The 12,989-nt window shown below is 37.9% G+C and overlaps 1 protein-coding gene across 4 annotated transcripts in view; it reads right to left on the reverse strand.

The window, feature by feature from the left end:
- SLC33A1 (solute carrier family 33 member 1) overlaps positions 1–12,989 on the reverse strand; it is a 27,840-nt gene continuing 14,851 nt past the window's right edge. The window contains exons 3-7 of one of the 4 annotated variants that reach the window (XM_019024696.3): positions 7,348–7,532; positions 6,959–7,076; positions 3,177–3,392; positions 1,669–1,864; positions 1–301 (exon numbers count right to left, since the gene is read on the reverse strand). In XM_019024696.3, coding sequence (XP_018880241.2) covers positions 1,697–1,864; positions 3,177–3,392; positions 6,959–7,076; positions 7,348–7,532 — 687 coding nt within the window. In that variant the 3' untranslated portion in view covers positions 1–301; positions 1,669–1,696. Of the gene's footprint in view, positions 1,865–3,176; positions 3,393–6,958; positions 7,077–7,347; positions 7,533–12,989 lie in introns of all 4 variants that reach the window. The other 3 variants (XM_031009702.3, XM_055381882.2, XM_055381880.2) reach the window with 3 other exon arrangements.

The raw sequence follows: 12,989 nt of genomic DNA on the forward strand, positions 1-12,989 counted from the left end.
TAAGAGTTAAGTGGTTTTTTTTCTTTATTCAAGTAATCATTTAGACTCTAATACATGATAATGGACAACCATGTGACAAAGTACTGTAGTATATGGTTTGGTGTAGCCTCCTTGCCTCTAGGATGGGATTTTTTTCCAGGTGATTCTTCAGGATCTGACATCGATGCCCAACACAGGCTTTCCAATGGCAATGCATGAGTTCTAGAGGTCACTGCCCCGTCTTTCTTCAGGTGCTGTGTGCCATTTTCTCCCACCCATTTTATCCTCCATTACTTATAAAAACCCCACTCTAAAATTCAACCTATGTTATAAAATTAACAAAATCAGGAGTTAGTACACATTTTTCCACAATGATAAAATTAAGACTCATAATGTACTATCTTGTTTCATCTAACTTTTGGAGGATTTATATAATCTCTAAAGAGTCAGAGTAATACATAACACAAAACATGCAAATAACCTTATCACTGGGTGTATGTAATATGCTGGGAATTGCTAAAGTACTCAAAAGCTTAATTTTCTTGGAATAGCAACTGTCCACTGAAAACTATAGTATTCAAACAAAAGGTTATGTGTTAATACATGAAAATACAGTACCTGATTTGGCATAAATTGTGAGATCTTTTTCACTAGTAAAGTGCTTAATTAAGACACATTTTTCCACTATTAGATTTAATTTGTCAAAGGCACAAAATATCTTTGTCTTTCTCTTTAAAGTATTAGTTTTTTAAATTATGGTACTGCCCATTTAAATTTTACTTAATCAGAAAGCTTTACTGTTTTTTTTCCTCTCAGCAATTAAAAAAAAACTACTTGAAGAAAAACATTTAATTTTTATTTTCAAAACGTTGCCATAAACATACATACAACACTGAATTTGATCCCCTCCATTGGCTGTCTGTGTGCCATGAAGCACTTGTGACAGAAAACATATATAAGCTTAGGGTAAAAGTTTATAAGGAATCAAAATATCTTCCAAAAAGAGGGGGTAGGGGCAAGAGGAATCAATAAGTTTAAAAATCATAACTTTCATTTTATAAAAAAATAGTTTGAATAATTTTCTTATAAATCTTTAATGCTTACAAAAGCAGGAAATACATTTAAAATAGTCTTTTTAACACAGATTCATTTGTACAATGTGGTCATAAGAAAAATAACTAAAATGACATTTCAGTAGTCTATATTCTTTTCTCAGCAAATTCCGCATAAAATTTAACTAATTTACAATTCAAAATAAGATTTTAACTGCCAACAATGTCAGACTAGTTGTGGTTAGTACCTGAATATCAAGCTCTTCTCCATTTTATATATTGTACCAAAATTTTAAATACAGCTCAGCAGTGATAGGTACTAATAACAATACCTGACTACATGGTTACCACCCATGACTACTGCATTGCAGCTTAAAACATGCTTTGGTCAGTAAATTTAAAAGAAATACATCAAATAACAAAGCCAGAAAAGTTGTTTTAGAATTTCCTGACCTTAAGTAAACTTTAAATACATTGACAAGGCAAAAAAAAAAAATATGATCAAATATACAGAAAGGTTTCTATTTTTTCAACCATTTGGCATTTTATATTATTAATTTCGCTGTTTAAAATAATATTTTATACTCCTGTGCACTGATTATCATTGCTCTCCAAATTAAAACTAAACTACAATTACCTTGCTAGAATGTCCAGTAGCATATATATTAATTGCTCCTTTTGCATTTCCACGAAGATGATCCTTCATCCTGTAACTTTTTAAATTTTGGACCAAGAAAGAACCACCAACCAAATCCAATGAAAACACAAATAATGGACTCCACATAATAACCATCCAGGGCTGTAACACATGAGCCACCCAGTTTTTTGCAAAGCTGTAAAAATAAAACTATAATAAATACTCCACAATTTCAAAATGAAAGTATTTAGCAATTAACATGCTTCTACTTTATAAAGAATAAAAATATATTTTTCTTAAAACATTTCAGTATTTCACTGAATTCCAATGACAAAATATGTTAATGTATCTTAATCTCTCTAATGCTACTAACAGGATTAAAAACAATTTTCAGTTCTTGCTGTAAACAATACTCATTTTCTTTTTTGAGACACGGTCTCACTTGTGGCCCCGGCTGAAATGCAGTGGTGTGATAATGGCTCACTGCAGTCTCTGGCTCCTGGGCTCAAGCAATCCTCCCACCTCAGCCTTGTGAGTAGCTAAGACCACAGGCGTGCACCACCATGCCCCATTAATTTCTATATTTTTTGTAGAGATGGTGCTTCACCATGTGGCCCAGGGTGGTCTTGAACTCCTGGGCTCAAGCAATCTGCCTGCTTCAGCCTCTCAAAATGCTGGAATTACGGGTGTGAGCCACCATACCCAGCCGAATATGTTTTTTTTTTTTTTTTTTTTTTTTTAGAGACGGAGTCTTGTTCTGTCGCCCAGGCTGGAGTACAGGGGCGCGATCTCAGCTCACTGCAACCTCCGCCTCCCAGTTCTAGCAATTCTCCTGTCTCAGCCTCCTGAGTAGTTGGGACTACAGGCACACACCACCCCGCCCGGCTAATTTTTTGTATTTTAGTAGAGATGGGGTTTCACCGTGTTGCCCAGGCTGGTGTCAAACTCCTGAGCTCAGGCAATGCACCCGCCTTAGCCTCCCAAAGTGCTAAGAACACAGGCGTGAGCCACTGCACCTGGCCCGATTAACTGTTTTCACGATGCAGCTTTCACATTCGGAAATGTGAAGAAATTTCCAGTCCATCTACTCTAGAAGTAGACTAATGTCACTTTGAAAGAATTTATCAACAAACCACTCACTATACAGGTTTAGTTATAACTGTTATAGGAATAGCCAATGGACATTCCCTTTTTCTATCACTACAAAACTTAAGCTATTAATTATGCATTTAGATAGTGCCTGCTGTGTAGGGCAGTGATCGTCAAAGTGGGGGAAAGAGAGATCGCCTCTCCTTTGCTAAGAAACGCCTTTAAGGGAACTAGTCTTGCTGATTTGAATAATTATAACCCTCAGCCTTGATGTGAAAGAAAATATATATGTAGATTTCTAAACCAGAACCTATGGACAGATATGATTTTTAAAAAAGATATAGTACTTCTAGAGACAAAACAAAGATATTAATATCTTAGTATTAGCTTAATGTTATCTAAAATTAAAACATACTTACCTCAACAGCATCAGGTGTTCGACAATTCTGGTTTGATGCTCCTACACACTCTTTTACTGTGAGGGGATCTACAAGCCAAAGAGCTACTGTAGAAGGCCAGTTTCCTCCCAGATTGGACACGGTATTTAAAAGGGTCATGTATGTTCCTCCAATAAGTGGATCACTAACCTTTGCATTGAAAGCCATTATAGAAACATACATGCTGTACACTGTAACCTACGGAAAAATGTAAAACATCTTTAGTATGATTATAAAGCTTATAAAGCTACAGTCTAAATTAAGAACATCAAAATCATAAACCTGAAATTAATTTTCATGGTATTTATTGAACTCAATTCAACAAATACTTATCAAGCACCTACTATAGGCCAGGCTTTAAGATCACAGCAATACAGGCCGGGCGCAGTGGCTCATGCCTGTAATTCCAGCACTTTGGGAGGCCAAGGCGGGCGGATCACGAGGTCAGGAGATCGAGACCATCCTGGCTAACACGGTGAACCCCCCCACCCCCCTGTCTCTACTAAAAAATACAAAAAAAAAAAAAAAAAAAAAAAAAGCCGGATGTGGTGGCAGGCGCCTGTAGTCGCAGCAAAAGGAGGCTGAGGCAGGAGAATGGTGTGAACCCGGGAGGCGGAGCTTGCAGTGAGCCGAGATCGCACCACTGCACTCCAGCCTGGGCGACAGAGGGAGACTCAGTCTCAAAAAAAATAAATAAATAAAAATAAAAAAATTTAAAAAAAGATCCCAGCAATACAAAGATGTGACCTTGGTCCTTCTGTGACATTGAAGAGTTTATTCTAGGCTGGAAAATGGGGAATAAATAATTACAAATACAGGAAGTACTGTAAATAGAAGCGCACACATTGTGTTACTGGGGCATAAATATAAATGAGAGATTAATTCTACCACAAGTAGTCAAGAAAGACTCCACAGAGAAAATGTTAGATGAGGTGGCATTAAAGGATACATAATGCATACAGCAAAATGCAAAACCTCATATTTGTACTGTACCTAAATATGTATCATATATTGCATGTGTATATATACATATTTATATGTATGTATTTATTACATATATAAATACTCAAATATTTAAAGAAATAGGAATATATATATTTTTCTCCTACATATACACAAGAAAAGTATTTCAAAATTTATGTGACAAACTGGAGAAAAACATCCTTAAGAGGCAAAAAGTACTTAAAAGGCAAGAATTAACCTTTAATTTAGAAAGATGGAAACAAACTGTGTTTCAATAATGGTATTCCTTTGAATAGTGTTTTTGGGGGTGTTCACAGAAAAAGGAGTTTCAAAGTCAAATAAGACTGAAAGACACTAACTTACACAAAATTGAAAAGGTTCCTTTCATTGTATGCCTTTTGAAATATTTACAACATAAACTCCTTGAGGGCAGGGATTTTGGCATGATTTATTAAGTTATATTTCAGTACTCAGAATGGTTTCTGGCAGGGAATAGGTGTTCACTTAATATTTGTTGAAGAAGCTGGCTGCGGTGGCTCACACCTATAATCACAGCACTTTGGAAGGCCGAGGCGGGCGGATCACCTGAGGTCAGGAGTTCAAGACCAGCCTGGCCAATGTGGTAAAACCCGTCTCTACTAAAAATACAAAAATCAGCTGGGTGAGGTGGTGCTCATCTGTAATTCCAGCTACTTGGGAGGCTGAGGCAGGAGAATCACTTGAACCTGGGAGGCGGAGGTATCACAGTGAGCCAAGATTGTGCCACTGCACTCCAGCCTGAGCAACAGAGTGAGACTCTGTCTCAAAAAAAAAAAACAAAAAAAAAAAAATTTGTTGAAGGAATCATTAAGGCACTACTTATAGAAGGCTTATGTCATACATCATTTCTCGAATTTACTTGGCCTTGTACCTTTTTTCCCCCATAAAGCATCTGGTTATCTGAGTTTCAGTGACTACACTTCAGGAAATTCTCAAATGAAATCCAAAGCTAAATAAATACTTTTTTTGGGCTATAACATACCAACAGAAATACTGAGGCATTGACTAGTTAAAGTACTTCTTTAACTTTCTATTACATATCTAGCCTTAACTAAGCATGTGCAAAACAGAAAAAAAAATTATATTTGACAGTTTGGCCTCAATAATTTTATAAGCCTAGAATTTAGTCTGACAGGATCCACTACAGATTTCTCCTAAATGATTTACTGTATGCACAAAACTACTGAGATTACCTGGTAGTCATATTTTTAGGTTTCAGTTAAAAATTAATTCATACATTAGCAAATATAACTTTCAAAGGATATAAGCTAGAAAAATCCAAAGTGACTCAGAAATACGCATTAGCAATAACTGCCGTTAAGTCCCAAAGGTTACTTCTGGGCCTTTGCCATTTACTTGAATCACTTGCATCCAGAACAAAAAAATCTCATTCTGGGCCAGGCGCGGTGGCTCATGCCTGTAATCCCAGCACTCTGGGAGGCTGAGGCGGGTGGATCACCTGAGGTTGGGAGTTCTAGAACAGCCTAACCAACATGGAGAAACCCCGTCTCTACTAAAAAAATACAAAATGAGCCGAGCATGATGGTGCATGCCTGTAATCCCAGCTACTTGGAGGCTGAGGCAGGAGAATTGCTTAAACCCTGGAGGCGGAGGTTGCGGTAACCCGAGATCGTGCCATTGCACTCCAGCCTGGGCAACAAGAACGAAACTCTGTCTCAAAAAAAAAAAATCTCATTCTGCAACAGTAGCTTAGGCTAGAGCAAAGTGGGGATTCCTTCTTTTAAGGATTACAAACATATTTAACAAAGAAAGAAAAAGCAGCTTGACACAGCTTTCAAAATCATAAAGAATAAGTCAAAACTTTCAATACAGAAGCTAAGCCAGAGCCGGGCATGGTGGCTCATGCCTGTAATCCCAGCACTTTGGGAGGCCGAGGTGGGCGGATCACTTGAGGTCAGGAATTCAAGACTAGCCTGGCCAATATGGTGAAACTCTGTCTCTACTAAAAATACAGATAATTAGCCGGGTGTGGGCAGTGGGCAACCAAGCCAGACTCTGTCTCAAAAAAAAAAAAAAAAAAAAAAAAAGAAGCAGAAGCTAAGCCAGAAACTAAGACCACTACTATTTCTCAATACTTTCAGAAAGAAAAGATATTAGGAATTCAAGAAAGAATGAACTGAAACCTAGGGATAAACTGAGAAATATTTAGCAAGAGTAGAATTTGCTGGCTTTGGAATCAATTCTAAAATGTAACAAATACTTGTTGAATAATTTTTTTTTTAATGAATGAATGAATAAGAAAGTCTCTTTCAGCCGGGCGCAGTGGCTTGCACCTGCATTCCCAGCACTTTGGGAGGCTGAGACAGGTGGATCACAAAGTCAGGAGTCAAGACCAGCCTGGCCAATATAGTGGAACCCTATCTCTACTAAAAATACAAAAATTAGCCAGGCGTGGTGGCACGTGCCTGTAATCCTAGCTACTCAGGAGGCTGAGGCAGGAGAAATGCTTGAACCTGGGAGGTGGAGGTTGCAGTGAGCCGAGACTGCACCACTGCACTCCAGCCTGGGTGACAGAGCCAGACTTCATCTTGGGGGAAAAAAAAAAAAGAAAGTCTCTTTCTATGAACAGCAGAACTCATTAAGTGAAAAGTCATAAAGTTTAAAGCCCACCATCAATAATTTCTTCAGTGTCAGATTCATGCTTAAAATTTATTATCATTATTTTAAGACAACTGTAGAAAGCTGTCTTCTTTATTTTACACAGAACAGTTTATTTCCTGAGAAAACCACTGCAAGCTTACCTGATGTAAAGCATAACTCAGCAGGACTACGATATAGTAATATATAGGGAATCCCCCTTGATGTTCTACTTTAGGAGTCCACCAAACCAGTAGGGCATATTCTAACCCAAGCAATAATCTATAGAGAAAGAAACATTGAGTTGACTTCCATTTTAGCTTAAATAACAACAACAACAAAAACAGAAATCTGTGTGCCTACCATATGAAAGAAGCTGTATCTAAACCTGTTAGGAGGTTAAAAAGATAAAAGTGCATATAAATAATATTGAAAAAAGATGCTTTTCAAATCTTTTCCCATATATATAATTCTACACTCAGATATTAGTCGTATTGATGAATGTGCCTCATTTTACCCTTTCTTATTTAGTAAGGTTTTATTTCATTTTTACCTGTAGGGCATGGCTTTGTAAAATGTGTTTAATGGCTGGGGACCTGCAGTGTATTTGCTGATAATCAGAGGCAGTATTATCTGCAAAGGAACCATTGGAACTGCCAATAAGGCTAACTGTTCTTTGGGTACTCCCTCTTCTACCAATTTCAGTCCTGTTACAGCATCTGCTGCTGAAAAACCAATCTGCAATATAAAAACAAAAAAGTATTTTAATTCGTGACTTATGAAATATTTTCCTCCATGCATATGTAAGTTCTTCAAGAACCTCAATTTTATTACTGACCCATGACAGTTACAAGTGAGCATCATATTATTATACCTGGTACAACAATCAAGTTATACGAGGTACATTTTGCCTTATGGTTTTCTAATAATATTAAGTGAAAACAACTGAAAATTCAGTACTGGTAGGGATGGTAGATGGCTATAAATACAACTAAATTTCCACTTCAAAAAGTCCAATGTGTTATAGTAAATGGGGTCAAAAATCCAAATTTACCAATTTGAAAGTTTTAGGTTTAAAAGAACTTAAGCCTTTAATTGACCCAAATCAATCTGGTTAAAATGAAGCATAACTGCCAATATACATATACATTTTTAATGATTTCTGACTGACCATAATAAAATTTCCTAAGTTCATCTAATGTTTCAAAAGTAATTGTGGGAAAACGTATCTGAGAGATTGAATAAAATGAAAGGGATAAAGTATAGTTAGATTAATTCTTAAAAACAGCATAAAAAAGAGTAAGAATTAAATTAAGATTATTTAGATAGCTTCAAAGTATCTCCCCATGAGTCAGTTTTTAATTACAAAAGAAAAAATAGTACTTTTACAATAGATTAGCAAAGCAATTAAAGTTAAAAACAGCAGTTAAAGGGATAAAGAGACATGATATGGCTTTCAGTATAATTCCCTGCAGACATCAAAACATTACTTCTTTGATCTTCCTGTCTTATATACCTGAATAACCTCAAACCAAACAAGAAGAAACATGAGAGAAATGTAACTAGAAGCCCATTCTACAGCATAATTGGCCTGTATTCTTCAAAAATGTCAAGGATATTAAGGACAATGAAAGGTCATACCAACTGAATGCAATGTGTGATCCTAGATTAGATCCCCAACAAGAAAAAAAGTAAAGTTATAAGGACGGTTATTGTGTAAAATTTGGATATGGACTATAATTAGATAATAATATTATATCAATTTAAAATTTCCCAATATTGAGTTGTGGTTTTGTAAGCAAAAAACTTGTTCTTAGGAAATACATACTTAAGGTACTTATGGATAAAAGTGCATAATGTGTACAAATTACTCTAAAGTATTTCAGAAGACATATGTAACGGATATACATAGAAAGAGAAAATCTACAGAATAAGGAAAGTGTAGCTAAATGTTAATAATTAGATAATCTGGATAAAGGATATAAAGGAGTTCTACTAATACATTTTCAAAAAGTGTGAAGTTATATTGATACAGTAGGCAGAAAGAAATTATTTAGGCAGATAGTGAGGGCAAAAGAGACCTCGGCAGAGCTTCCCTTCTAACAAAAAGCGGCCCCCAAAATCATTTCTTTTCTAACAAAGAGCAGCCTGAAAAACTTGAGTTGCAAACATAGATAAGCAAGCTGGAAGCTTGCACGGGGGAATGCCAGCAGCTGAACCAACAGAAAAGGGCTACCTGGGAGCCAGGCATGTCCACCATGAAAGCTCCACCTTCTCTTTTTTGTTGCATGTGTACAGTAAAAAAATGGGCAACATGCTGCAGCTCAGGCAGAGAACCTGCCTGCATGATAAAAAATTAGGGTGGGGGCTGCCAGAAATTCATGCCCTATATAAATGGTGCACCTGGACCTTACCGGTTTTTCATGCCCTATTTAAATCAGACACTGCCTCCCCACTAGCTCATCTAAAAAACCCCTTGCATTTCACCACAGATCTGGCAACACATTTTTCCAGGACACCTCTCTGTAGCACAGAGCTATTCTCTCTCTCACCTACTAAACTTCTGCTGTTAACCTCACTCTTTGTGTGTCCACGTCCTTGATCTCTGTGGCTGTGAGACAGCAAACCTCAGGTACTACCCTAGACCACGAGGCCACTTCAATATCACACAAATTTTTTTTTAAAAAAAGAAATTATAAGGCCAGACACGGTGGCTCATGCTTGTAATTCCAGCACTTTGGGAGGCCAAGGTGGGCGGATCACGAGGTCAGGAGATTTGAGACCATCCTGGCCAACATGGTGAAACCCCATCTCTACTAAAAATACAAAAACTAGCCAGGTGTGGTGGCATACGCCTGTAGTCCCAGCTACTCAGGAGGCTGAGGCAGCAGAATTGCTTGAACCTGGGAGGTGGAAGTTGCAGTGAGCCAAGATCACGCCACTGCACTCCAGCCTGGTGACAGAGTGAGACTCTGTCAAAAAAAAAAAAAAAAAAAAAAAAAAAAAGGAAAGAAAGAAAGAAAGAAAAATTATAAATAGTATACACGGTAACTTCTTGGAATAGAGCCAAAGAAAATTTCACCATAAAAAAAATTAAAGGTAACATATATTTCACTTAAGTCCAGAAAATAATTTCACTTACATTTTACTCATTCCCTTTGTAAAAATAAGACATACAAACTGACTTTAATGTTTAATCTTAAAATGTTAAAAAAAGTCTTAAAAGTTATATAGTAGGAGATATTTGTAATACACATATCTAATAAAAGACTCAAATTCAAAATATATTTTAAAAAGTTTGGTCTGGCACAGTGGCTCATGCCTGTAAGCACAGCACTTTGGGAGGATGAGGCAGGAGGATTGCTTCAGCCCAGAAGCTCAAGACCAGTCTGGGCATCATAGTAAGAACTCTTTTCTACAAAATATTTTTTTAATTTACTGGGTGTGGTGGTGGCATATGCCTGTACTTGGGCGACTGAGGTTGGAGGATCACTTGAGCCCAGGAGGTCAGGGCTGCAATGAGTTGTGATGGTGCCACTGCACTCCAGCCTAGGTGACAGAGACCTCATCTCAAACAACGAAATCTAAACAGAAACAACAACTTTACAAATTTAAAGAAAAGGGCAACTTTGGATATTCAAATGGTCAATAATCACATGAAAAGATGCTCAATTTCTTTTGTCATTAGGGAAATTCAAATTATGGCAATAACAAGATGCCATTACACAACCACCAGAAAGGCTAAAATTAAAAAGATGATATACACCAGGTGCAGTGGCTCACGCCTGTAATCCTAGCACTTTGGGAGGCCAAGGCGGGTGGATCACAAGGTCAGGAGATCGAGACCATCCTGGCTAGGTGAAACCCTGTCTCTACTAAAAATACACAAAATTAGCTGGGCGTGGTGGTGGGCGCCTGTAGTCCCAGCTACTTGGGAGGCTGAGGCAGGAGAATGGTGTGAACCCAGGAGGCAGAGCTTGCAGTGAGCCGAGATCGCGCCACTGCACTCCAGCCTGGGGGACAGAGCGAGACTCCGTTTCAAAAAAAAAAAAAAAAAAAAAAAAGATAATATATGTGTTTTGAAGGATGTGAAACTCCTTAAAATCAGAACTCTCTTACACTGCTGGTGGTAGGGAAAATTGGAACAACCACTTTGGAAAACTATTTGGCAGTACAAAATACTATGCATCTTCTATGAACCAGCAATTCTATTCCTATATATTTATCAATCAGAAATGTGCACCTATCTTCACCAAAAGTCACGTATGTGAATGTTTGTAGAAACACTACACATAATAGCTCTAAAAATCTGTTGATAGAATGGATAAATCGTGGCATATCCATACAATGGAATACTATACAGTAATGAGATAAACAAACTTTTGCTATAAATAAAAATATGGATAAATTCCACAAATATAATATTAAGCAAAAGAGCATATGCATCAAACATAAAAATATATATTGTATAGTCCATTAATATATAATTCAAAAGGAAAGAAAATTAATCTGTAGTATTAAAAGTTAGGAGAGATGTTATTAGGGGGGAAGTTTAAAAGAAGAAAACAGTATTATAGACTTTGTAATTGAAGTACCTCCTTATATATTGCTGGAGACAGTATAAATTAGTATAACCTTTTGAAAAGCAATTCAGCAATCATATTACATTCATTGACCCACTAATTGCCTGCTTAATAATCTATTGGCTGGCCAGGTGCAGTGGCTTACACCTGTAATCCCAGCACTTTGGGAAGGCCGAGGTGGGCGGATCACCTGAGGTCGGGAGTTCGAGACTAGCCTGACAAACATGGAGAAACCCTGTCCCTACTAAAAATACAAAATTAGCCGGGCATGGTGGTGCATGCCTGTAATCCCAGCTACTTGGGAGGCTGAGGCAGGAGAATCTCTTGAACCCCGGAGGCAGAGGTTGTGGTGAGCTGAGATCATGCCATTGCACTCCAGCCTGGGCAACAAGAGCAAAAATCCATCTCAAAAAAAAAATCTTAAAAAAAAAAATCTATTGGCCAGCCTGTATAGCAAAATGAGACCCCCATCTCTACAGAAAATTTAAAAATTAGCTGGGTGGGTCAGGCGTGGTGGCTCACGCCTATAATCCCAGCACTTTGGGAGGCCAAGGCGGGCAGATTGCCTGAGCTCAGGAGACCAGCCTGACCAAAATGGTAAAACCCTGTCTCTACCAAAAATACAAAAATTAGCCGGGTGTGGTGGTGCACACCTGTAATCCCAGCTACTCCGGAGGCTGAGGCAGGAGAATCGCTTGAACCCGGGAGGAGGAGGTTGCAGTGAGCAGAGATCCCACCACTGCACTCCAGCTTGGGCAACAGAGAGAGACTCTGTCTCAAAAAAAAAAAAAAAAAAATTAGCTGGGTGAGGTGGCAAGCAGCTATAGTTCTAACTACTTGAGAGGCTGAGGTGGGAGTGTGGCTTAAGCACAGGAGTTTGAGATTACACTGAGTTATGACCATGCCACAGCACTCCAGCCTAGACGACAGAGCAAGACCTCATCTTAAAAAAAATAAAAAATAGGCCGGGCGCGGTGGCTCACGCCTGTAATCCTAGCACTTTGGGAGGCTGAGGTGAACAGATCACCTGAGGTCAGTAGTTCAAGACTAGCCTGGCCAACATGGTGAAACTCTGTCTCTACTAAAAATACAAAAATTAGGCCAGGCGCAGTGGCTCACACCTGTAATCCCAGCACTTTGGGAGGCCGAGACGGGCAGATCACCTGAAGTCAGGAGTTTGACACCAGCCTGATCAACATGGAGAAACCCCGTCTCTACCAAAAATAAAAATGAAAATAAAAATAATTAGCCAGGCATGGTGGTACATGCCTGTAGTCCCAGCTACTCAGGAGGCTGAGGCAGGAGAATTGCTTGAATCCAGGAGGCAGAGGATGCAGTGAGCCAAGATCATGCCATTGCACTTCAGCCTGGGAAACAAGTGAAACTCCACCTCAAAAAAAAAAAAAAAATTAACCATTTCACTCCAGCCTGGGCAACAAAGCGAGACTCTGTCTCAAAAAAAAAAAAAAAAAAAAAAAAAAAGTCTACTGGAAGGAAATATCCAGAAAATCACAGACTTATGCACAAAAATATTTGCTAGTGCATTTTTATAATTTAAAAACATAAGCAAAATAGACAACAGAAAAATGAGATTATGGAAAATTTAAATTTA

This window comes from Gorilla gorilla, chromosome 2, assembly GCF_029281585.2.
Source record: "Gorilla gorilla gorilla isolate KB3781 chromosome 2, NHGRI_mGorGor1-v2.1_pri, whole genome shotgun sequence".
NCBI lineage: Eukaryota > Metazoa > Chordata > Mammalia > Primates > Hominidae > Gorilla > Gorilla gorilla.